At 41.0% G+C, this 23042-nt stretch overlaps 9 protein-coding genes across 13 annotated transcripts; 3 read left to right on the top strand and 6 right to left on the bottom strand.

Moving 5' to 3' along the window:
* The first annotated feature begins 84 nt into the window (after window positions 1-84).
* On the top strand, window positions 85-2129 carry LOC125974103 (gamma-crystallin M2). Of its 2 annotated transcripts, XM_049728975.1 has the most exons (3): window positions 85-790; window positions 869-1111; window positions 1792-2129. In XM_049728975.1, the coding sequence occupies exons 1-3, from the start codon at window positions 782-784 to the stop codon at window positions 2062-2064; spliced, it is 525 nt and encodes a 174-aa protein (XP_049584932.1). In that variant the 5' UTR covers window positions 85-781; the 3' UTR covers window positions 2065-2129. The 2 variants fall into 2 exon arrangements, with proteins under 2 accessions (XP_049584932.1, XP_068507837.1); XM_068651736.1 differs by having other exon boundaries at window positions 85-1111.
* A 1347-nt stretch (window positions 2130-3476) lies between these two features.
* On the top strand, window positions 3477-4281 carry LOC125974102 (gamma-crystallin M1-like). Its single transcript, XM_049728974.1, has 3 exons — window positions 3477-3567; window positions 3640-3891; window positions 3959-4281. Exons 1-3 carry the CDS (start codon window positions 3559-3561, stop codon window positions 4232-4234), a joined length of 537 nt encoding a protein of 178 aa, XP_049584931.1. The 5' UTR covers window positions 3477-3558; the 3' UTR covers window positions 4235-4281.
* A 1069-nt stretch (window positions 4282-5350) lies between these two features.
* LOC125973732 (gamma-crystallin M3-like) lies at window positions 5351-6498 on the bottom strand. The gene is made up of 3 exons (XM_049728195.1): window positions 6389-6498; window positions 6070-6309; window positions 5351-5681 (listed from the first exon to the last, which is right to left on the bottom strand). Exons 1-3 carry the CDS (start codon window positions 6401-6403, stop codon window positions 5403-5405), a joined length of 534 nt encoding a protein of 177 aa, XP_049584152.1. The 5' UTR covers window positions 6404-6498; the 3' UTR covers window positions 5351-5402.
* Window positions 6499-8553: 2055 nt separating this feature from the next.
* LOC125973729 (gamma-crystallin M3-like) lies at window positions 8554-9724 on the bottom strand. Its single transcript, XM_049728190.1, has 3 exons — window positions 9593-9724; window positions 9175-9417; window positions 8554-8866 (listed from the first exon to the last, which is right to left on the bottom strand). The coding sequence occupies exons 1-3, from the start codon at window positions 9674-9676 to the stop codon at window positions 8591-8593; spliced, it is 603 nt and encodes a 200-aa protein (XP_049584147.1). The 5' UTR covers window positions 9677-9724; the 3' UTR covers window positions 8554-8590.
* A 1552-nt stretch (window positions 9725-11276) lies between these two features.
* Window positions 11277-12136, bottom strand: LOC125973735 (gamma-crystallin M3-like). Its single transcript, XM_049728198.1, has 3 exons — window positions 12070-12136; window positions 11681-11923; window positions 11277-11601 (listed from the first exon to the last, which is right to left on the bottom strand). Exons 1-3 carry the CDS (start codon window positions 12100-12102, stop codon window positions 11323-11325), a joined length of 555 nt encoding a protein of 184 aa, XP_049584155.1. The 5' UTR covers window positions 12103-12136; the 3' UTR covers window positions 11277-11322.
* A 1586-nt stretch (window positions 12137-13722) lies between these two features.
* Window positions 13723-14606, bottom strand: LOC125973733 (gamma-crystallin M3-like). 2 transcript variants are annotated; one of them, XM_049728196.1, is made up of 3 exons: window positions 14440-14606; window positions 14124-14366; window positions 13723-14059 (listed from the first exon to the last, which is right to left on the bottom strand). In XM_049728196.1, exons 1-3 carry the CDS (start codon window positions 14446-14448, stop codon window positions 13784-13786), a joined length of 528 nt encoding a protein of 175 aa, XP_049584153.1. In that variant the 5' UTR covers window positions 14449-14606; the 3' UTR covers window positions 13723-13783. The 2 variants fall into 2 exon arrangements, with proteins under 2 accessions (XP_049584153.1, XP_049584154.1); XM_049728197.1 differs by having other exon boundaries at window positions 13723-14056.
* A 1601-nt stretch (window positions 14607-16207) lies between these two features.
* LOC125973731 (gamma-crystallin M3-like) lies at window positions 16208-17069 on the bottom strand. 2 transcript variants are annotated; one of them, XM_049728194.1, is made up of 3 exons: window positions 16923-17069; window positions 16605-16847; window positions 16208-16523 (listed from the first exon to the last, which is right to left on the bottom strand). In XM_049728194.1, the coding sequence occupies exons 1-3, from the start codon at window positions 16929-16931 to the stop codon at window positions 16248-16250; spliced, it is 528 nt and encodes a 175-aa protein (XP_049584151.1). In that variant the 5' UTR covers window positions 16932-17069; the 3' UTR covers window positions 16208-16247. The 2 variants fall into 2 exon arrangements, with proteins under 2 accessions (XP_049584151.1, XP_049584150.1); XM_049728193.1 differs by lacking the exon at window positions 16923-17069 and having other exon boundaries at window positions 16605-16868.
* Window positions 17070-18864: 1795 nt separating this feature from the next.
* On the bottom strand, window positions 18865-19766 carry LOC125973730 (gamma-crystallin M3-like). Of its 2 annotated transcripts, XM_049728192.1 has the most exons (3): window positions 19626-19766; window positions 19312-19560; window positions 18865-19209 (listed from the first exon to the last, which is right to left on the bottom strand). In XM_049728192.1, the coding sequence occupies exons 1-3, from the start codon at window positions 19632-19634 to the stop codon at window positions 18928-18930; spliced, it is 540 nt and encodes a 179-aa protein (XP_049584149.1). In that variant the 5' UTR covers window positions 19635-19766; the 3' UTR covers window positions 18865-18927. The 2 variants fall into 2 exon arrangements, with proteins under 2 accessions (XP_049584149.1, XP_049584148.1); XM_049728191.1 differs by lacking the exon at window positions 19626-19766 and having other exon boundaries at window positions 19312-19572.
* A 1022-nt stretch (window positions 19767-20788) lies between these two features.
* Window positions 20789-22671, top strand: crygs3 (crystallin, gamma S3). The gene is made up of 3 exons (XM_049728189.2): window positions 20789-20929; window positions 21962-22204; window positions 22353-22671. Exons 1-3 carry the CDS (start codon window positions 20912-20914, stop codon window positions 22623-22625), a joined length of 534 nt encoding a protein of 177 aa, XP_049584146.1. The 5' UTR covers window positions 20789-20911; the 3' UTR covers window positions 22626-22671.
* Window positions 22672-23042: the final 371 nt, after the last annotated feature.

Raw genomic sequence — 23042 nt, 5'->3', positions numbered from 1 at the left:
GTGGGCCGGCCTGATATACTGACGGACAATGCCCAACTCGGCCGATTCACATGTTCAAGGTCAGCGGTGTTACCCGCTGAATCCTCCTAACAGTTTCTAAGAAAGTTACGTTAAATTTATTTGAAATTCAATACACAATATCTCATAAATGGTGACTGACTGGCTATTGATTACAGCTAAATCCGAATCTCAACCTAACCTTTTGGGTAAAAATAAGTATCCCACGCTATTTAAAAATCCACAGCTACCCAGCTATATATTTTTTAAAATGATTAAATCTTCGTAATGCCCATAGTTGCTCTTCACCTATTAGATAGGTGTTTAAGGTGGCATCTGATTGGTCAAAATCAGATCAAAGTTATTTTTAACCTGGCATTTTTAAGAGTTTACAAACCTTACTAAACCCTTAGCATCCTGTGTGTTAGCAAACATGAAGTTGCTGCAGTGTGGACAGCAAGCGGCTCACTTCACTTATTATGCAACACAGCAGGAGTGAACAGCGTTTTTCCGTATTGTTCTCCCACTATTGTCCGCAGGATGTGTGGATACCATACTAGTCCTTTCCTCGTCCATCAACGTTAAACCCTGTTAATTATTTATTCTCTTTTTGTGTCAAATACAAATCTATATTTCTCACCCCATGTCGTGGTCCAACAAAAAGGTGCACATGTGCCAGTAGCGTTCATTTATAACTAGCGGACCATTTGAATAACAATGCTTTGTTTGTGCGGAGGTGCTATAAAAGGCCCTGGAAACATGACAAATCTCTCCAATAGACACCATGGGCAAGGTAGGCTCCTCTCGGCTGGCATCGAATCATATTTTCGTCCTTTTGTTTGTCATCACGCAATCTCCCGTCTCCCGACAGATCATCTTTTACGAGGACAAGAACTTCCAGGGTCGCAGCTATGAGTGCAGCAATGACTGCACAGACCTTCACTCCTTCTTTAACCGCTGCAATTCCATCCGGGTGGAGAGCGGCTGCTTCATGATCTACGAGCGAGCCAACTTCATGGGTCACCAGTACTTCATGAGGAGAGGAGACTATCCCGACTACCAGAGATGGATGGGCTTCAGTAGCTGCATCCGCTCGTGCAAGATGATTCCCGCAGTAAGGGTTCAAAGTTCTGCCTTTGAATTTGTTCTTAAAGCTAGACCGATCATTCCGATGAAATCTATTTTGCTTGTAAACTAGGCGACGTCTGTTGTTCTGCCGCCAGATTCCAAGCAAGAGTAATCACTCCATTGTCCATAAGTTGGCCTCTGGTTTCCAAATATAAAAGCTTGCCAATGTCAACAGTTCTCCCTTTTTGAGTTTTAAATGTTACCCCTCTGGTTTCGTGTTTTGAAAAAACAACCAATCCACTTTTGGTCTCTTTGCCTAATGCTAGACTAATCATTTTGATATCCATGATTCTGCCTCTGGTTTCTCTTCCTAAAAGCTGGGTTGGTTGTTTTGATGTTTGCGATTGTGGTTTCCAGATTTAAAAGTTAGGCACAGATTTTGGATTGTTTCCTGCGATTGTGCTTTGAGTTTCTTCACTTATAGTCGACAGGTAGTTTCAATATCCATTGGGATCCCAGACTTAAAAATAGACTATGATGTCTGTGACTCGGTCTCTGGTTTCTGATCATGTCTGTGATTCCATTACTGGTGTCTGTACTCAAAATGTAGACCAGTTTCTGTTCATCCTGTCCATGATTTTGCCCTTCATTAACATGACTTAAAACGAAACTAGTCATTTTGAGAGCCTTGCAAACCCAACTGTCCCTTCTGATGTGATCCCGCAGTACCGAGGCTCGTACAGATTGCGTATCTATGAGAAGCCTGACTTCAGCGGTCACATGATGGAGTTCATGGACGACTGTGCCTGTGTATCCGACCGTTTCCACCACCGCCATATCTACTCCTGTAACGTCATGAATGGCTACTGGATCTTCTACGAGTACCCCAACTTTCGAGGGCGCCAGTACTTCCTGAGGCCTGGCGAGTACCGACGATACCGCGACTGGTGCGCCACCTGCGCCATCGTGGGTTCCTTCCGGAGGGTCACAGAATTTTAGCCATGAGATTAAAGCCTTGCTGTAAATATCAAACGCTTTGTTTATTAAAGATGTCGGATTTTTAACTGGCTTTGTTATCACTTCCTTCTTGACATACATTTTTTTGTACACACATATATATATATATATATATATATATATATATATATATATATATATATATATATATATATATATATATATATATATATATATATATATATATATATATAATTTAGTGAGAGAGAATAAAAGTTATGAAATCAAATAGACCGTCAAAAACTCATTTTTCTCGCGGGCCGCATCAGAGTCATAGTTTCCCTCGGAGGGCCACTATGACTAATAACTAGTTTTCAAATCAGAGACTAGTAAAAACTGTTGAAATATTTTAAAAAGATGAATGGTAATAAAATTGCGAGCAATATCTCCAATTTTCAGAAGTTAAGACAATTTGTAATTTTAGGATTGACACATGAAGTCTTCATGGGCCACATAAAATGATGTGCCGGGTCTTATCTTGCCCCCGGGCCTTGAGTTTGACATCAAGACAGTCAAGGCTAAAGTCATATATATTCATATATATAATTTTAGGCTTGACTGTGTTTCCAATAATCACCTATAATAATTATACAATAACTATAACAATAAACCCAAAATAGATAAGTAAAAAAAAAGGCAAACTGTTTTCCACATAACGTTGCAGTTGGAGATTGAGTGCAATCAATTAGATGAATATTTACATGTTACTATCTTTTGGCTCAGGATCAAAAGCAAGTTAATTTATATCACTTATTGTTCTTCTGCAACATTTATTTTGTCATTTTATATTTTTCCTGCCGGCATAAATCATAAGCGATTGTGCTAACTCCAGGAGTGGCCCTTGGACTCTTTTACACTGACCTGTCTCACCCTTAAGAGTGATTTGTTTTTGCACTCCACATAAAAAGATAATATGAAGAATTTTAAACTGAAAAATTAACAATTTAAGAACGGGTACCCATAGAATTTGAACGGACCTTTATTTTATATGCGCCAATTCTGTTGGGCTGTTGAAAATGGTATGTGGGGGAAAAAGGTTTTCATAAAAGTTTCCGAATAAATTATATTTACTTGTATATTATAACTTCTATATAAATTATACTTACATATACTTTGTAATTATACAGTAAATAGCGATTTTCTGATTCCGGTTCTGAGTTCATCCTAGAGGATGCGGTTTCCCCAGTGGCCATGATCACACCATATGTGCAGAAGCTTCTCACTGAGCGAGTCCACACAAAGCCTGTGCGCACACATAATGGCAGGCGATTCACAGCCAGAAATGTATGGATGGAGAAGCATTGTTATGCATTTATAGACCCTGTTCAGCAAAAAGTCAGTCTGCCGATTCATCAGCTTTGCACATTTGAATAACAACGTGTCGTGGCCCCAGGGATTTGGTATAAAAAGGCTTCGGAATCATGGGGTTAGCAGAGCAAGTTGAACCCTCCACTGGGAACTACCTAAACCATCACCATGGGCAAGGTAAAGGTGTTCTTCCAAATGGTTGGATTTCTCTCATGGGCAAAGCGAAAATGTCTCTGATTTCTTTTTCAGATCATCCTTTTCGAGGAGAAGAACTTCCAGGGCCGCTCCTACGAGTGCCTGAACGACTGCACCGAGCTGACCTCTGTTCTGAGCCGCTGCCAGTCCTGCAGGGTGGAGAATGGATGCTTCATGGTCTATGAGCGCTCCAACTTCATGGGCAACCAGTTGTTCCTCAAAAGAGGAGAGTACCATGATCTGCAGCGCATGATGTCGATGGGAGTGACTCTGGACTCCATCAGATCCTGCAGAATGATTCCCTCTGTAAGCACCCGAGCAAAACCTGAATCATACCAGACGTTGGTCTTGACATTTGTCATTTGAATTACAGCACAGAGGACAATTCAGGATTAAGATCTTTGAGCGAGAGAACTTGAGCGGCCAGTCCAACGAACTGCTGGAGGACTGCGAGAACATCATGGACCGTTTCCGGATGAACGACATCCTGTCCTGCCAGGTGCTGGAAGGCCAATGGCTGCTGTTTGAGCAGCCCCACTTCCGTGGCAGGATGATCTACGTGAAGCCCGGTGAGCACCGCAGCCTCAGAGAGATGGGCCAGACCAACATGAGGATCATGAGCTTGAGGCGTATCACTGACATGTGCTAGAACCCTGTACTAAGCTTCAATAAATAAAAACAATGTCTTCATAAGTATCTTTGCTTCTTTGGTGTTGATTCAGTAGCTAAAACGGACACACCCTCATTCAGCAATTTGTTCTCGATAACATTGACTTGTGTTCTAGTCATGAGCGCAGAATTTAAAACCAAAACATTTAGCAATTGATCAAACTGCTTCTCGAACTCACTCCATCCACCAAATCCACTCCCCAAACAGAGTGGATTTCATGGATGGTTCCAGTGAAAGGGTCCGACAATTCAGGTAACGATACCAAAGCCGCTTTTGGTTTGTGTTACCTGCTAAATTGGAACAAAAAAAGGCTTAAAGTTGAACATAGAGAGCCGAACTCAATTTATCTGTGCCCAGAGTAAGGATTCAAACGGCATTAAATGTGTGCTCATCATGTCAGCGAAAACTTTCAACATAACGGCGTGTGGTGATTGCTTCCTGATTGTCAAACATCTGATCGGTGCCGATGCTGTTTTGCCTTCAAAGTTCAACATGCATCGAAACCTTACACACGGGACACAAAGCCAGGAATCTTTAACGTTCCAGCATCCCACATGGAGGACAGTTGCTTTGTTTGGAATTTGCCAGGGAATTTCTGGGTACTTTCCGGGGAATTTCCAGCTACTTGCCCAATGGTGATGGTTAAAAAAAAACTTGGAGTCCTTGGATATTTGAATAATGCCCAACATTTTAAGATACAAATTACTGATGGTGTAGGGGTACACTCGCCTGACTGGGGGACGGTGTATATGTGGTTGTGGTTGGTTGTTCATCTCTATCTATGCCCTGCGACTGGTTGGCAACCAGTTCAGGGTGTAGTTTGCTTTTTGCTGGATGTCAGCTGGGATAGGCTCCAGAACCCCCCGTGACCCTAAACAGGATCAGCGTTGTTTAGAATGGATTTTAAGATATAATCATATCTTTAGGCTCAGCGAACACCTAAATCAGACAGGTGTAAACACACAAAAGGGGATAAACGGTGTATCCAAGTTAGCAGACCGTTTTCTTAGCAAGGTAGTTCAAATGGGTATCATCTAGGTGTGGTTCCACTATACAGTATATGAGTTGCATTGCAGAGGAGAAGACACCAGAAAGTAGATTTAAAAGTGATTTTTATTTAAAATCTTGTTTTGCTACACAGCTGCTTCTAAGAGCAGGATTCCATGATGCGTTTCATGCTCATGATGCGAGGGCCGCTCATGCCCATATCTCTGAAGCTCCTGTACTCGCCAGGCCTCAGGTAAATCATCTTGCCGCGGAAGTTGGGTTGCTCAAACAGCAGCCAGTGGCCATCCAGCACGTTGCAGGACATACATTCGCTCATGCGAAGGCGGTCCATGATGTTCTCGCAGTCCTCCTGCAGCTCGTTGGACTGGCCGCTCATGTTCTCCCGCTCAAAGATCCTGATCCTGAACTGGCCTCTGTGCTGAGGGTTCAAACAAAAGAGGGAAAATTCAGCAACGTGGACTATTTCAAACAGATATTTTTCTGGGTAATGTAGAGTTGGTAGCATAGTGGTCCCCAAATCTAGGCAAGGGTTCTCGGTTTGAATCTTGTAAGGCTTTCCATCGGGTAAACAGGTTTTATGTCACAGGTTAAAATCATGGATGCTAGGTGACCTAGGGTTAAAGTCAATGTAATGAGGCAGTATCTTCTTCAAGGATACTTCAACATGGTCCATTGATTGACAATCTACAACCTAAGACAAAGCCACACCTTCCCTGAGTGTGAATGATTGCTTGAGCCACATGATGCCAAACTCATTTATGACCCTGAACAGGCAGTGGTCGACATTGGATGGCAGTGGTACATACCATGGGGATCATGCGGCAAGACCTGATGCAGTCACTCATGCCCATTCGCTGGTAATCTGAATAGTCGCCCCTCCTGACAAAAAACTGGTTGCCCATGTAGTTTGTACGGTCATAGACCATGAAGCAGCCGCTCTCCACCCGGCAAGAGAGGCACCTGCTCAGGTAAGAGGACATGTCAGCGCAGTCGCTGTTGGTCTCATAGGAACGGCCCTGGAAGTTCCTGTCCTCGTAGAAGATGATCTGAAAACCGAGCAGTCATAAATGATTAGATTAAGGGATTATCACATAAAACAGATTTTTTCCCAAAGGAGAGATCTACCTTGCCCATGGTCATGGTTGCGGTGGTGCGTGTGGAAGCCCAAACAGACTGCTCAATTTTCTCCACGTCGCCCGGCTGCTTTTATACCTGACCTCATGCCTGAAGCATACATGACCCCATTGTGCAAAATCCTGACAGGGCAACATGCAGCAGAGGCCCCACCGCGTGCACGGCAGCAATTCAAAGAGACCTTCAAACACATCGTGATTTGCGGTGGTAGCAATTGTTGGGAAGAGGCCCCACTTGCATTGTCTACACTGTTCAGAGGCAGAAAAAAAGGTTTTCCATAACACAAAAACCTTCCTGAAGATCACTCCATCAATAAATTTTTATGGACATATATTGCATAAAACAAAAAAAATTGGAATATAAAAATAATTGAACTGCAGTATGCAAACAAAAGTTGTTATAGATAACCAAAACTAATGAAATAACTCAAACTAAAATTCATGCAAACTTTCAGTTAAAGAAATTAAATAAAAATGAAAATCCTTTGGACCAAAAAGATATCTTACATTTATAAAACTGACTAGAACTAACTATAATTATAGTGAAAATGTCTTTGTCAATAAATATCATACATGATTCCGTGGTACATTTTAAAGATATACTTTAGCATTTATTTCGATATTGCTGTACGACCATACAGAAGAAGAAAGGTCGTTTATGAAATGTAGTCTCCTTAACACAATTTTTTTATGTCGACTATGACTAATATATAATAACTTTAACTAGTAAAAAGTGAACTATAATTAAGCATTTGCGAGGAAATAAAACCACAACTAACAAACTCACTTTAAAAACGAATCAAAATTAATACACAAGAGTCTCAATGATATAAAATCTTTAATGAGATATTGAAAAACGATTATAATCCATAACTCATTGATCACCAGTGCTTTTCAACATGCTTGCAAAATGTAAGGCTGTCATAAACATTTTTTTAATCGATTACCCTATAGATTATCCCATTGATTATTTTTTCTTTGCAATCATGACATAAAATTGTAAATATGAATTGATATATTTTTAAAATACAAACAATGGGTATTGATCATCTGTTGTCAGAAAAAGTGTTTGCCGTAACAAATGTCCATGCGGAAACACAGAGCAGTGGTTCTGCATTCTGCAAAACTTATTTTAAAAAGTATTAAAAATGAATGATTTTGAGTAATTATTAACCATAATATCATTCTGAATCTCCCTGAATGCAAACATATTTTCGAGTTTAGCAGTACCCGCCATTCTGAATTATGAAGTATGATGTGATTTCAATGCATTGATGATCTTTAAACACAGAGTTCAGTCTTGGTACTCCAACAAACAGGAGACAATTTTGTTTGTTTATTGGATTGCCCAAGCACACCTCACCTTTAGAACAGTAAGCATCCTTTTTAATCACTCAAAGGCAAGGGACGCTAACAGTAGTAAAAAACAAACACAAACTAACAAAAATGGCATCTACCAGCATGCTTTAAATCCGATATTGGGCAAATGCGTATTACCTTTGGAAAACCAGTGTCACCAACGTCACTGTAATTTTAGTTACGTTACCATTTATTATTTGACACAGAACAGTAGAGGAGCTGAACTAAAAATATTAAATACGGTGGCTAGTCTTCATAATTCACACCTTTAATCTACAGTTATGGTTTATGGATATGGAACTATACATTGTAGTATGTCAAAGTTACATTTAAAAATATAGTGCTCCTTTTGGTCTTGGTTGCAATATATCTTTTACATTTATCAATATAAATATGTGTGATCTATGCTTATATTGCAATATATAATATATATTATTTATTTTAAGATATTTTCCTATACATATATTGCAATATATTTTTGTTTTGTAAGGGATCGAACACAGGCTCAGCTGGGAGCCACCTGATGAGCTCATTTGAATATTTAGCTTGTGGCGGCATATTGTAGGAATTTATAGTCGTGTTCAATAAATACTTAACTTTTAGATGGAAGCGCAATTGATTATTTTTTTTGTAGTTTAGTTTGCTTCACCAGCTAATAAGCTTGATATTTATCATATTAACTCGTGGTTAATTTAGCAGCCTATTAAGCAGAACGTTAAGATTACTTATCAATATCATTACATTAAAAAAAAAAAAAAAATTTACAAGCACAGAAAAAAACACAGGAAGGTAAACTGATAACTTTGAGTTGCTTTAATTTGACAAAATCATACATTTAGCATGTGTCCATGATACGTCTCATGCTCATGAAGCGAGTGCTGCTCATGCCCATCTCCCTGAAGTTGCGGTGCTCGCCAGGCCTCACGTAGATCATCTTTCCGCGGAAGTTGGGTTGCTCAAACAGCAGCCAGTGGCCATCCAGCACGTTGCAGGACATACATTCGCTCATGCGAAGGCGGTCCATGATGTTCTCGCAGTCCTCCTGCAGCTCGTTGGACTGGCCGCTCATGTTCTCCCGCTCAAAGATGCGAATCCTGAACTGGCCTCGGTGCTGTTTTGGGGAAAGTAAAAAAAAAATTCCAGATGTTTCTTAATTTGATTTCATTCATGCATCCATCCATATCACTTGATGTATTTTTTCTGTCCTACAATCAGAGGTCTACCCCATCACGATCAACATTAAAATACAGTAAAAAGCAGTCCCAAGTTATCCTTAAAATGTATATTCGATATTATTAAAAGCCACTGCAACATTATGCACAGGAAAAGTTAAATAGAAATTGCAACTAAACTTTAAAAACAACACATTCTGAATTAAAAAAGTATAAAAGCATCCTAACAAAATCCCTTTTTACCCACCATAGGGATGATGCGGCAGGACTTGATGCCGCTGGTCATGCCCATCGTGCTCATGGAGTCAGCGTGCTCGCCCCTCCTCATGAAGTGTTGGTTACCCATGAAGTTGGGACGCTCATAGACCATGAAGCAGCCGCTCTCCACCCGGCAGGACTGGCATCTGCTCAGGTAGGAGGAGACGTCGGAGCAGTCGCTCGTGCACTCATAGGAGCGCCCCTGCAAGTTTCTCTCCTCGTAGAAGATGATCTGGGAAAGCAAAGTGGGATTTAATATTGACTTGTTTAGCCTTTTCAATGTCGCTCAATGTGGTTCCCTGCAAGACAGCTGCTGCTGAATCCCTTTTACCATTTTTGTGATTTTGTGAAATCACAAAAATGGGAGTTTGTAGATATCCCTATTTTAGGGGATATGGAATGCTTACCTTGCCCATGCTCATGTCAGTGGTGGTCATGTTTGTCAGGTGAGCGGCTGCTGCTGGCACAGAACTGATGCTGTCCCCTTCCATGTAACCCTTGGTTTTATACCTGAGTGCGCCCCACGCCGTCAGCGGGTCCCCATTGTGTAAAGCCCCTGAGCCAGCACTATGCTATGGAGTGCGGTGGGGGCCCGTGTCACATGTCTAACATGGTGGTCTCGTGGCTAGGCTCTTGAAGACCAAGTAACACAAGGCCTTTTGTATTTGAAATGAAAAAAATGGCTGCTTTCATTGTGCTGAATGATGAGTTAGAGCTGATGGAAACAAAGAAAAGAAATGTCGGCAATACTGTAGCTGTTGTACATTCCTTATTGAAAGTTACATTTAATTAAACTGTTGCGGCAATAGAATTCAACCTGGAAATGAAACAAATTATTGCTTCAACAATTTGCTATAATTGTTTGGTCGCGCTTTCATTGTTTATTCATTTTTTTATATTTTCAAAGACTATTATTGACCTATTGTTACTTTACTAGTTTGATAATTGATAGCTGTTGAATGTGTTCTTTAGTGAGCCATTTTATTAGTTTCAAGAATCAGTAATGTCTCCATTTCCATTGGTTTATTCCATAAGATTTTCTGTTGGCCTTTAAACACAATTTAATAGAAGCTTTGTAGGTGTAGACGTACAGTAGGGGCGAACAATGGTATTGCCCAACCGGTTCCGATAGTTACTGAACTTATGGAACCAACCGGAGCAGAGTTCTGACATGGTAGATTTTATCAATCGGGGTAGATGTTGCTCCACCTTCGCAACTGGTGGTAGGTTGCTTCCCAAAATATTTAGGCAACGTATTCCGAGGTGGAAGTGGCGCATCAGTAGATTAAATCAGATATTAGTGATGTAATTATTTTGAATAGACAAATTGTATCTGCTTCCTCCGCTCACTCTCACAAATACATGGAAAATCATTGTTTTATAATGTTTATTACATTTACAATGTCACAAATGCACTGAAACTGAGGTTGGTGGTTGCTTGGCAAGGCAGCGGTTGATCCCTGGTACTAGCGCAAGAAATATACATCGACATTTTAAACGGTATTGTAAAAATTTGTAAACAAGACAATGTAAAAATACTCATATCATATCTATAGATTATTTTCCCTCTGTGAATTATTACTATTAGTGCTGTACTGATGAGGTGAGAAGATTTGAGATTTGCCTCCATGATTTATTTGACAGACAATTGATTTTATTAATCTTATATTGGATACATTGGGGTCTAATTCCAGAAACACCACTATTTGGCACACTGTGTGCGTGTCGGATTCCGGATTCGGCTTTCTTGTGTGGAGTTTGCATGTTCTCCCCGTGCCTGGGTGGCTTTCCTCCAGGCACTCCGGTTACCTCCCAAATTCCCCAAAAACATGCATGGTTGGTTAATTGAGCTAATTGAGTACTCCAATTTTCCCTTAGGTGAGAGTGTGAGGGGGTGGGGTGGCATTTTGTGCATCATCATAGTCTATAGCAGGAGTCCCCAATCCTCAGGGTCCGGTGTCCTGCATGTTTTATATATGTCATCCTGGTACAACACACCTGATTCAGATGATCAAACAATCAGCAGGGTGTGTGAATGCTGGATAATGATCCTGATAATTTGCAGTTGCAGCAGGAATAAAAAAAATAATAAATAGTACATGACACTTTATTTAATGGATCTTAGTTTTGTTTTATTTTAGTTGCATGAATCCGTGATGCGCCTCATGCTCATGAAGCGAGTGATGCTCATGCCCATCTCCCTGAAGCTGCGGTACTCGCCGGGTCTCAGGTAGATCATCTTGCCGCGGAAGTGGGGCTGCTCGAACATCAGCCAGTGGCCCTCCATCACCTGGCTCGACATGCACTCGTTCATGCGTAAACGCTCCATGATGTTGTCGCAATCATCCACCAGCTCGTGCGACTGGCCGCTGAAGTTCTCCCTCTCGAAGATCTTCATCCTGAACTGGCCTCTGTGCTGCTTGGAAAATGTTCGGGACAAAGCATTACCATCTAGTGAGGTTTCTAGCTTTGGGCGGTCATCGATTTCTACTCACCATGGGAATCATGCGGCAGGACCTGATGCACTCTCTGGTGCCCATCATGCTCATGGCGTCGGAATACTCGCCCCTCCTCATAAAAACCTGGTTACCCATGAAGTTGGGGCGCTCATAGACCATGAAGCAGCCGTTCTCAACTCGGCAGGACTGACACCTGCTCAGGTAGGAGGACATGTCGGAGCAGTCGCTCGTGCACTCATAGGAGCGACCCTGGAAGTTCCTCTCCTCGTAGAAGATGATCTGGGAAAGCAGGAAGAGAAAAATATTTGGTGGTTCGAAAGCAAAATGTGGGCATTAGTAAATATTCTGAGTTTGCCAGATCAACCTTGAACAGGTCAAGTTGTAGGCCATTGACAGGTGAGTGGATGAATTTAAATGTGGTGTACCTTGCTCCTCATGCTGCTGGTTGTGTTGCTCATGCTGGATGCGGATGTGCTGCTGTGGTGTGCCGTACCTGCTTTAACCCTTTCCTTTTATACCTGACAAAACGTTGGCTCCTCCCCTTCACAAAGCCACGAGTCAGCGACTTACTATTGACACTCAGAACACAGAGGTTATGCCCATAATTTCAGAGCAGGAGGAACCTTTCAGTCTTTAGAAAAGCCTTTTCTTTCATGACAGGTTGCATTTTCAGCAGTGTTAGTCACATGACTAGTTCCAACCGTGACTTTGGATTGTTTAGTTGGGTAATGGTTTTGGTCTTTTAAATGGATTTTAGCCATAAATTCCTTTATGGACTGCAATAAACTAATTAGTTGCCAAAGAAATTCCAAATGGCTGCATTCTACCGCTCCAGAAAAAACACATTTATGTTTTATTTACGAATCATTCCATCAGTACATTTCTGACTCTGACTATATATATAATACATCTTTGACTTTGAACATATGCTTGTGTAATTCACATACAAGTCACTGTTCAGAGCAAGTCGGCACCCAAAAGTGTGTCCCGCCATTTTGGGTGGGCAAATATAAATTTGAATGTACTTGTAGTTTTTTTTATTTTTTTGTAAAGTACAATATGGATTGAAAGAAATTATTTGTCAGGTGAAGGTAACACAATTATAGAAAGAATTTCCACCAAGTTAAAAAGCTTTAATTTAGTGAGATGCAAATTTGTTGAATTAAACAATTGTAAATGTGTAAACAATTGGTGTTAGATTTATTTATATTTGTAGCGTAGGTAGCGCAACATTTTTAAATAGTAAATCAAAACCAGCTATTTAATGCTGACTTAATAAAACTTAAGTTCAGTCAAAAAAAATATGAACTGGTAAAATGGTAAAACAACAGTTTCCGTTCCTGAAATGTTATTTGTTGCGATGGTCCACTTCATTTGCTTTTGGCCACGTCACTTGACTGTTCTAAGGCTTGATTTGGAATTTGGAATTTGCCACAAGAAGGAGTCATACAACATACACTGAAAAAACTACTTTGAACTATTAACGAAGGCCTCTCCCGAACAGCAAACCGTTTTTAAAGTTTTAAACGGGATGGGTGCATGCTGTGCATCCTTTTTACACGTGTTAAATCAAGCAAAACATGGCCTTATTTGGTGGCTAGCTTTCCCAAGATAATCAGAGCAACCAACTTATTTTTTTTTCTAGTTTAGTAATGTGTTGTATTTCTCTTCCACGACCACTTGGTGTTTCATTTCAAACTTAATTTTGCACTTGGGTGCTTTCCCAAATTTGCAAAAGCCTCTTTGAAATACAGCAGTCTTTTAAAATGAACATACAATTTTGTGCCTACTTTTTGTGGTATTAGAAAATCAGTTGATAATTCAGTTTATTTTCATAACCTAAAATTCCAGTCTGATCAAAGTCCAAACACTTTCCAAGGAAGAAGAAAAAAAAAAAATGCCAAAAAGGTGATATGTTTAGAAATGTAGTGTTGACTGGGAGATTATTGATAAATATCGGAATGATGATGATAACATGCCTGTGTCTCAAATAGAACAATGATAAACTGATTTCCTCATTCTCCTATTCTGAAAAATATGTTACCAGTGTGTAATAATGCTTGCTTAGGCAGACAGTATAGTTTTTGTGATTTTTTTTAATTTATGTTCTTTTCAGAGAAACATTGCAGGGAACAACTTTTACATATCCATGATGCGCCTCATGCTCATGAACCTCATGCTACTCAGGCCCATCTCCCTGAAGCTACGGTACTCGCCGGGCTTCACGTAGATCATCTTGCCGCGGAAGTGGGGCTGCTCGAACATCAGCCAGTGGCCGTCCGTCACCTGGCAGGACATGCAGTCGTTCATGCGGAAACGGTCCATGATGTTATCGCAGTCTTCCATCAGATCGTGGGACTGGCCGCTGAAGTTCTCCCTCTCAAAGATCTTCATCCTGAACTGGCCTCTGTGCTGCTTCGGGACAGTTTGTACATTTTAAAACCCGTCGTCAGCGTTTTGTGAAATTTCTCTCGCCTACCATGGGGATAGCACGGCAAGACCTGATGCAGTCCCTCATGCCCATCAAGCTCATGGAGTCGGCATATTCGCCCCTTCTCATGAAGAACTGATTGCCCATGAAGTTGGGACGCTCATAAACCATGAAGCAGCCGTTCTCCACCCTGCAGGACTGGCACCTGCTCAGGTAGGAGGACATGTCGGAGCAGTCGCTCATGCACTCATAGGAGCGGCCCTGGAAGTTCCTCTCCTCGAAAAAGGTGATCTGGAAGATGGATTCCTGAGTTTATAAAAACATTTCAAAAGAGATTGCTTAAGGTATGGATTCGTGCGCTTACCCTGCCCATGGTTGTGCTAGGTGTGTTGGTTTCTCAGAGACCTGTGATGCTGCTTTGGTAGCGACGCCACCGTGTCTTTTATACCTGACCAAACCCAAAGACTCTGCAGTCACCATTGTGTGTGTAAATCGCTGACAGAGCAACATGGTATGGAGGCCCTATGGAGTGCTGAGAGGCATTGGTCACATGTCCACTTCGACCGCATCCTCGGGAAGACTTCACAATCACGTTTTATGGTACAGAAAAATAGAACAATGAGCATTTTCTTAAGGCTTCCAATAGTGACTGGGACATTAGCGTCTGATTTCCTGAAAACACGCCGCATGACACTGTGATCCGTAAGCCGACAATTTATAGGCATGAGTATCCTTTTGTTCGCCTGCAACAATAGTCTGACACGTCTGTATACAAAGCATCGGCCGACAAACAAAAGTGATTTTTCTGGCGAATTGTGGAGGCAAGCGGCTATGTATGCTTGGATTTATGTGGAAAAAAAATAGATGGTGAGCAGTGAGACTTCGAAACGGTTCTGTTAATCAGGTCTGACTCAAGTCATCTGTGGTGTCATCAACGGGGTGGGGATAGTCAATCCACAATCTTTGGAGTAAAAACGCTCATGGCAAATTTCCATTTGCGTTCTCCAGTGGGTTCTGAAATTTTAGCAACTGTTCGAAAATGTCTGGATGGGAACAAATCATTTTATAATATGAAGGCGGCAACGTTAGACGACAAGGTGACCCAAATGCAGGTAAGCAGCCAATTAGTGCAGGATATCTTTATTCAGATTTTTTATTGAGACAGAAATGGACAAAGACACAGTTTTTGTCTGATGAAATAACAAACACAGTGAAGTAGTAGGTAGTGAAGTAAATCAGAAACTTGAAGCATCATCTTAAAGTTGAGAGCATTTCTCATGATCTCATTAAAACTATTGCAATCTGGATCAAGGATGTCCAAACCTGGTCCTCGAAGGCCTCTGTCCTGCATGTTTTTAGTCCTCCAATACGCCTGATACAATTGATCAGGATAGTTATCAAGCTTCTTCATATGCTTGCTGATGAGCTGTTCATTTGAGTGTGTGGAAGATGGAAACATCTAAAGCATGCAGGATAGTAGTCCTTGAGGACCGCAGTTGGACATCCCTGATTGAGACGTTCATGTGTTTGATTGCGGCTTCCACTTTCAAAAATAACACAACTCCACGCTACATCACAATTTTTTTGTCTGGAAGTCCTCCACGATGCAACATGACAAATTTCAAACAGGGATCCTAAAATATAATGTAGCAAGTACTTATACATTGCAACAGAATGGTTGTCCACCATTGCAAAGGGTGCCCCTAAGTAAAAACTTCCTGGGTCATCTTGTAAGACCTAGCACTCGAGAAGAGTCTCTGTTCAAACATGAAAACTTTATTTTTCAACAGTGCCAAGTCATGTTTCTGCTAAAGTTCTTAATTCTGGGGTAAATTTACTACGGGCCTTCTGTGTGAGTGGTTTGAACTCCGCCCGGCAACAAGTGTCGCAAGTGTTTCTGCCTATATTGGAAAATTACAGTTTCATTTTATTTTATTTATTTATTAATATTAATATTTTTATTTATATAATTAATATGTCTTTATTTATTATTTATTTTATTTTTGATTGAATCTTAAATGATTTGTGTTGTGATTTATGGCATGATCATTTGACTTGATGAGTTGTAGCCCCAAACAATTTATTTTCAAATAACACCACTTGTCTGATTGAAATAAAGTACAAGACCAAAATTTAGGAAGTCATGATATTTATTTGAGCAACAATGTACAATTAGCATGAATCAGTGATGCGCCTCATGCTCATGAAGCGAGTGATGCTCATGCCCATCTCCCTGAAGCTGCGGTGCTCCCCGGGCCTCACATAGACCATCCTGCCTCTGTGGTTGGGCTGCTCAAACAGCAGCCAGTGGCCCTCCATCACCTGGCAGGACATGCATTCGGACATGCCGAAACGCTCCATGATGTCATCGCAGTCGTCCATCAGTTCGTTCATCTGACCGCCCAGGTTCTCCCTCTCAAAGATCTTGATCCTGAACTGACCTCTGTGCTGTTATGGGGATCATAGCAAAATCAGGAATTAGACAAAACAGCAAGAACATTCCCGTGGCATTTGTTGTGTTAGACCTACCATGGAGATCATGCGGCAGGACTTAACACCGCTGCTCAGGCCCATCAGATTCATGTAGTCGGGGTATTCGCCCCTCCTCATGAAGTACTGGTTGCCCATGAAGTTGGTGCGCTCGTAGACCATGAAGCAGCCACTCTCCACCCGGCAGGACTGGCACCTGCTCAAGTAGGAGGACATGTCGGCGCAGTCGCTCATGCACTCATAGGAGCGACCCTGGAAGTTCCTCTCCTCGAATAAGATGATCTGGTGGGAAAACAAAACCATCTTTAATTTGCTGGCATAATAAAGGGAAATAACCAGTTGAGATGGTTTACCTACCTTGCCCATATTGATGGTGGTGGTCTACTGGATCGTTGACTGAACTGAGCTTGAACTGACATCTCTCTGTCTGAACATGCCTCATTTATACCTGACAAAAAACAAACACTGCGTGCCCCCTATTGTCTAATGTCCTGAGCAAGCACCTGACTTTAAAAGCCTATAGTGTTGTGTAGCTTGCATATATACCCACAAGGTCATAATGTCCACGTAGAATTTTCCCTTGACAGGAGACTTACATTTGTCTTTTTGTCACCAATTTTAAATAAATATATTAAATGATTTGATGCAGAGTCAATCAAGCATACCTGGCCCATGTCTAATCTAACATGTACCAACAAAATGGCTGCCCCCTCTGATATGGATATAAATGTGCGGATTTAATTCATATTCCACAAACACAATAATAATGCTGGACCACTGAGGGCATATTACTGTCATGATTTTTTTTTTTACTTGACTTCCATTCAAGCCATACTTTGAATTGAATGCTGAAATGAACACATAACAAAACACCCAATAGTTTTCGGGGGGGGGATTACATCCGAGATGTGTGCTTTAATGGCCAGATGTCAAACATCTGGTGATACAATTTAGTTCTTGCTGCTCAAACATCAATCAGTGGCCCTCAATCAACTGGCAGGACATGATGTTGTCGCAGTCCTTCTGCAGCTTGTGGGACTGGCTGCTCAAGTTCTCTGAATTGTCAATGGAAACAGAAAAGTTCAAACGGGGAAAAGGTACCCCTTCGAATTATTTGATCGAATGTTATATCATGGGGATAGCAGGGCAGGATCGGATCTCTGGTGCCCATCACGCTCATGGAATCTGCATACTCGCCCATCCTCATGATGACCTGATTTCCACCAGTTCTGTGTCAATCATCCCAAGTATGATCTAATCATTAGTTAATAACTATTTTTCTAAATATCACAAACAAGGTGAAAACTGTTTAATATTAGCGGAAAATGTGCAGTTTTAGAGCGACACAAATAAAACCGTAGCCTACTAGTTAAGGTGGCGTGAAGTTAGGTGCCCTTTTGACTACACTGTAAAACTATTTAAAATTCAGAGACAGTGTTAAAAAGAGTTGCATTGATGCCACGTCTTTGGGAAATGATTGAAGGTGACTTGTTCAGCATCATTTTGTTCTTTGCTTGCACGATAAAATCAAACTTCCCTAAGGTAGATGAAACTTTTACATGCAGCTATTTAATGGAAAAAAAAAAAGCCTCGTAAATTGGTTTCCATTTTTTTGGTTTCAAATGTTTAAAACAGATTGGCCAATAGTTGTATTTCATGTGACGTCACCTTGTCACATGGGTTACACAGCCAATCGGGTTCATGAATATGTTTTGGTGACCTTTTTTTAGGACCGGTGACACACACACCTAACCCTGTTCAGTCTAATGAGAATATTTTGTCGGCTGCTTGACAAACGCAATGCCTTTTCTCCAAAGTGCAACGTATAAAATGAAGGACTTTGATTGCATCGAAGGGTTTGTGTGCAAAGGTCATGTTTGCATTGTCTGGAATTCTCAATCTGGAAGACAAGGCCTTACCAATTTATGTGAGTATGGTTTTGCATGAAAACCTTTCAGGTTTTCTCATTTGGTCAATGCAGGCCTGTGGGAAATTGAATTGTGTTTTTTAATTATTTAGTGTCCATTCTTCTGTTTGGCTGCTTTGTAATTTTTTTGAATCAACCCCCTACTTTCAGGAAAATTGAGAACATCTTCATGACGATAAGGCATTTCTTTCTGATTAGTACTACCTGAATGCATTTACAATGGACTAATATTGGCATTTTTTTTTCAAAATATATTATTTTCCTAATAGACTATACACTATTTTGATTAAACCGCAATAGCTCAATTGTCTTTTACACACACGCACACACACAGGATCAATCTGATGGCAATAATTAGTAAAACACATTCAGTCCTATTATAAGTTATGAAGCATTTATTGATATGAATTATGACATTTTCAAAGTAGAAGCCTCTTAACAAGTTTCCATGATGCGTCTGATGGATGCAATCCTCATGTCAACTGAACCCGTCCCCATTTCTCTTATGCTCCTGTATTCTCCGGGCCTCAGGTAGAGCATTCTACCCCTGAAGTGGGGCTGCTCGTACAGCAGCCAGTGGCCCTCCGTCACTTGGGCGGACTGGCATTCGGACATGCGCAGGCTGTCCTGGATGTTCTCGCAGTCGTCGAGCAGCTCGTTCACCTGACCTCCAAAGTTCTCTCTCTCAAATATCTTCATCCTGAATGGACCTCGGTGCTACAAAATGAGGGAGACAGCTTAGGGGGAAGGGTTGGCGGCTAAACATTTTGCTTCCCAGTTGGAAGCGCAAATAACAGACACCAACTTGATTTTTTTTACCATGGGGATCATACGGCAGGAACGGATGCAATCACTCATGCTGATTCCCATCAGGCGCTGGTTGTCGGGGTACTCTCCTCTACGGACCAGCATCTGGTGGCCAATAAAATTCGAGCGCTCGTAGACCATGAAGCAACCGCTCTCCACCCGGCATGAGCTGCAACGGCTCAGGAAAGAAGTCAACTCGGCGCAGTCGCTGCTGGTCTCATAGGAGCGACCCTGGAAGTTCCTGTCCTCATAGAAGATGATCTGCAAAAACATTCAGAATCTCAACAGCCATGCTATAAAACGAAACTAAAAATCATTTGACATACTCTGCCCATGCTGACGTCCGATCCTGTCCCTGATTGCACTGCTGTCTGTCCCCAGCTGCCGAAACCTTTTATAGCTGCTCATGATAGCTAAATGATCTATGGAGCCTTTGTGAGGAACATCTTACTCAGCAGCACAGCATACAGGCCTGTAATGTTTGTTCAATTGCTCTGCAAATAGTTATTATTCCTGACTGTATGCATATGGTCCAGTGCCAATTGTGGCCACCTCTCCTATGGGGTGAGGATGTGTCAGCTGGGCCTCTTTGTGTTCGCTCTGTGGGCACCATCACTTTGTTGGTTCCTATTCTTATGCAAGGTGAAAGCATACTGTATTTTTGTGTCATAATTCACCGGTGCTGATTATAATTTTATTTTGGTACCTCTGGATTTTCTTCAATTATTCAAAACAGTGGGGGGTACAAAACCCAAGTTAAATGATTATTTTACACATCGTTAAATGGTATTGTTAGACAGTTTGATTAATCGTCATTCTTCACACAGGCACTAGAAACAGTGATATAACTCGGTCCAACTGCAGGTGAGCGAGAGAGCAAGATTTTACGATGCTATACGCTGGCAGTGTAGAAACACTTGTATTTCTTAAAATCTTATTTTTCTGTGCACTTAAATAAAAAATATTACTTCTTGTTATTATCTTGTTTTAATTTTCTGATTTTTAACTTATATCATTTAACAATTTTATTTAATCCTTTTATTGGGTGCATATTGGGGGAACATTTTTTTGGGTCAAATAAGTGCATGGTAAACAAAAGTTATCATTTGCAATTACTGTATTTTATTTTTAGGGTTATTCAACATTCAATAGGCAATAACAAAATCATACCAATTTATGAGTTATTTATTGAGCAACTGACATTCAGAAGTTATTGGACTGCAAATATTGAGTTCTTAAAATATTGCTTAATCAATACGTTGTGGTCATTACCATTGCAATTAGTTTGGTGTCTGCCCTGCGTACTGTCGGCTAATGCACTAAAGTGTGCAGTTCCCCCTCTTATTATTTTGGAAGCAGAAGTACAAGGGAACTTAACTCAGTGTTCTTTCTAAGAGCATTATTCTATTTTTATACTTTTCTTTGAGCTTGCCTAGGCCTGTTTTCCATGACCCCACTGTTGGATTGTCTAGTGTGGAGATCAGCAGTAAATGCTGTAGCCATTGTAATGACAATGCTGCGCGCTGCTCAGCGAGTGTATAAATCCACAACGGGCCTGTGGAGAATGTTCTGATAAACAAAACTCTTGCTAAAAGTTGTGAGAAGCCCAAACATGGAGCAAGTGGGAAAGGTAGGACGATTTTGTCAGAACTTGCCACCATAATGAGTTTTTTTTATTGTTTTTATTGAGTTTTGAATGACCTACTTTCCTTATTTAATCCATATACAAAGGTACATTCCGGTTTAATTAGTCTCTTTCAAATCAATTTTGCTTGATGAAATGAATTAAAATGGCGTTAATTCGGACAAGCCCCCGAAAAAAACATTTTTGTTCAGCAACTTTTTTTTCTAATCAGAAAAGAAGCACTGTAAAGTATTTTATTTATAATTATGCACAGTTATGCTACAAACTAGTATGTATGAAAAAAAAAAAAGGCACATTCATTGAACTTAAGGCCTCTTTATACTCTCGTGGGCAGAAGTCGTGTGGACGTCACACCATTGATGAGCACATTTTGCCTTCACACTTGTGCGCACTTGGGGCATTTGTGTTATGTGCCATTGTGGGATGGATCAAAACTTTTCCCACCCAATTGTGGTGGCATCCCTCATTTGCATTAAGATCGGCAGCCAGAGTACAGTGTGCCCAAGTATGGCATGGTTGAAATTGCAGAAATAAAAATAGACTCACTGTAGTTAATGCATGACATTGGTGGGTAAACTGCAAGATCCCCCCTTGTGGATTTTGTAGTGAACCATTCATGTGACGTGGACAATTGGAGACCACCATGCATCTGCCTGTGACACCCACTCCAGTAAGACCAAGTGCGTTATAAAAAATTGGAAAATTATTATTCGTTTAATGAATTGATTTCTATTACCTCCTTAGTACTCAGACCATAGAAAATATAGACCTTTTCTTTTTTTTAATTGTGCTTTTCTCCTTTCCCCCTCTGTACAAACATTTACTGTGTTAAAAAGTGTGTTATGGAAATTTTAAGTGTCTTAATGAGCTGAAATGTGTTAAGGTCATGCAGGAGGGGTCAAACTATAACAAGTATTCCGTGTGGGTTTGAAACATATCTCGTGCGTATCTGTATTTTATTTCTTTTGTTGTATATTGTGCTATGTAGCAACAACATCCTCACATTTTGGTGCCCAGATCATCTTTTACCAAGACCAGAACTTCCAGGGTGACTATTACGAATGCAGCAGTGACTGTCCCGAGCTGAGTAGTCACTTGAGTCGCTGCAGCTCTGTGCGCGTCAAGAGCGGGGCCTGGGTTCTGTTCGAGAGGCCCAACTACTTGGGCGGCCAGTACGTCCTCACTAGTGGCGAGTACCCAGACTACCATCACTGGAAGGGCACCACTGACAGCGTCCGCTCATGCCACGCTATCCCCAATGTACGTTCCATAGTAGCCATTCTCAATGGCAGCTTCATTCCTGCTGTTTGTCTGACAGAAATAGTCAGAATCTTGGCGAATCCCAATGCAAAAAAAAAAAGTCTAAACTTTCTGAAGTTTGTTCTATGTTTATTTACTTGTTTTCCAGTTTTCTGGCACATTCCGAATCCGCGTTTATGAGAACCCCGACTTCAGTGGTCAAATGCTGGAGTGCACGCAAGATGTCAATCAGCTATCAGATGTTTGGTCCCCTGGGGCCATTCACTCTGCCCAAGTACAGGACGGTGCCTGGATCTTCTACGAGCTTCCGGACTATCGCGGACGGCAGTACCTGCTGGAGAGGGGCCAGTACCGCCGCTTTGGTGAGTGGGCCGCCATGGAGCCCACGGTGGGATCCCTCCGGCGTGTCCGTGATATTTAGATGCAACTTTACTTTGAAAGATAAATAAAAATAGGATGCAACGAAGCAGGATTTAGAGGCTGTTTTTTTTATTATAAGACCTATTTATGTAATTCTTATACTGTAAGTTAAAAGGGAGAAATTTGAGAAAGTCAAAATTATCTTAGATGCAAATTATAATATTCCAGGAACTCATGGATGAAGTCCTAATTTAATCAAAAGCTGCCGAGGTGTAAATTGTGCTATGAAAAAAGAGAATATGAGGAAAAGGGGATTATTTTACAAGAACACAGGAAAAAAAAGTCTAACTTCAGTAAACTCATTGTTTAGTGGGGGTAAGATAAAAGAATCTTGTTAGAGAAATCTTGTCCCATCCATCCATCCATCCATCCATCCATCCATCCATCCATCCATCCATCCATCCATCCATCCATCCAT

This window comes from Syngnathus scovelli, chromosome 8, assembly GCF_024217435.2.
Source record: "Syngnathus scovelli strain Florida chromosome 8, RoL_Ssco_1.2, whole genome shotgun sequence".
Taxonomy (NCBI): Eukaryota; Metazoa; Chordata; class Actinopteri; order Syngnathiformes; family Syngnathidae; genus Syngnathus; species Syngnathus scovelli.
The sequence above is the reverse complement of the archived record's forward strand: the minus strand, read 5'-3'. Positions and strand labels throughout refer to the sequence as shown.

What these genes read in the sequence shown, in the direction of transcription:
- LOC125974102 (XM_049728974.1), top strand. An exon ending in CCTGCAGAATGATTCCCTCT is followed by an intron (nt 3,892 to 3,958) that starts GTAAGCACCCGA and finishes TTTGAATTACAG; the next exon opens with CACAGAGGACAATTCAGGAT.
- LOC125973730 (XM_049728191.1), bottom strand. Translation starts at nt 19,572, where the DNA reads ATGTTTTTGCAGATCATCTTCTATGAGGACAGGAACTTCCAGGGTCGC. An exon ending in CCTGCCGTATGATCCCCATG is followed by an intron (nt 19,210 to 19,311) that starts GTAAAAAAAATC and finishes CTCATTTTGTAG; the next exon opens with CACCGAGGTCCATTCAGGAT.
- LOC125973733 (XM_049728196.1), bottom strand. An exon ending in CTTGCCGTGCTATCCCCATG is followed by an intron (nt 14,060 to 14,123) that starts GTAGGCGAGAGA and finishes ACTGTCCCGAAG; the next exon opens with CAGCACAGAGGCCAGTTCAG.
- LOC125974103 (XM_068651736.1), top strand. Translation starts at nt 782, where the DNA reads ATGGGCAAGGTAGGCTCCTCTCGGCTGGCATCGAATCATATTTTCGTC. An exon ending in CGTGCAAGATGATTCCCGCA is followed by an intron (nt 1,112 to 1,791) that starts GTAAGGGTTCAA and finishes GTGATCCCGCAG; the next exon opens with TACCGAGGCTCGTACAGATT.
- LOC125973732 (XM_049728195.1), bottom strand. An exon ending in CTTGCCGCATGATCCCCATG is followed by an intron (nt 5,682 to 6,069) that starts GTATGTACCACT and finishes TTGAACCCTCAG; the next exon opens with CACAGAGGCCAGTTCAGGAT.
- LOC125973735 (XM_049728198.1), bottom strand. Translation starts at nt 12,102, where the DNA reads ATGAGCAACACAACCAGCAGCATGAGGAGCAAG. An exon ending in CCAGCAGCATGAGGAGCAAG is followed by an intron (nt 11,924 to 12,069) that starts GTACACCACATT and finishes CTGCTTTCCCAG; the next exon opens with ATCATCTTCTACGAGGAGAG. An exon ending in CCTGCCGCATGATTCCCATG is followed by an intron (nt 11,602 to 11,680) that starts GTGAGTAGAAAT and finishes TTTTCCAAGCAG; the next exon opens with CACAGAGGCCAGTTCAGGAT.
- LOC125973729 (XM_049728190.1), bottom strand. Translation starts at nt 9,676, where the DNA reads ATGGAAGGGGACAGCATCAGTTCTGTGCCAGCAGCAGCCGCTCACCTG. An exon ending in CTGACATGAGCATGGGCAAG is followed by an intron (nt 9,418 to 9,592) that starts GTAAGCATTCCA and finishes TTGCTTTCCCAG; the next exon opens with ATCATCTTCTACGAGGAGAG. An exon ending in CCTGCCGCATCATCCCTATG is followed by an intron (nt 8,867 to 9,174) that starts GTGGGTAAAAAG and finishes TCCCCAAAACAG; the next exon opens with CACCGAGGCCAGTTCAGGAT.
- LOC125973731 (XM_049728193.1), bottom strand. Translation starts at nt 16,868, where the DNA reads ATGGTTTTGTTTTCCCACCAGATCATCTTATTCGAGGAGAGGAACTTC. An exon ending in CCTGCCGCATGATCTCCATG is followed by an intron (nt 16,524 to 16,604) that starts GTAGGTCTAACA and finishes TCCCCATAACAG; the next exon opens with CACAGAGGTCAGTTCAGGAT.
- crygs3 (XM_049728189.2), top strand. An exon ending in CATGCCACGCTATCCCCAAT is followed by an intron (nt 22,205 to 22,352) that starts GTACGTTCCATA and finishes CTTGTTTTCCAG; the next exon opens with TTTTCTGGCACATTCCGAAT.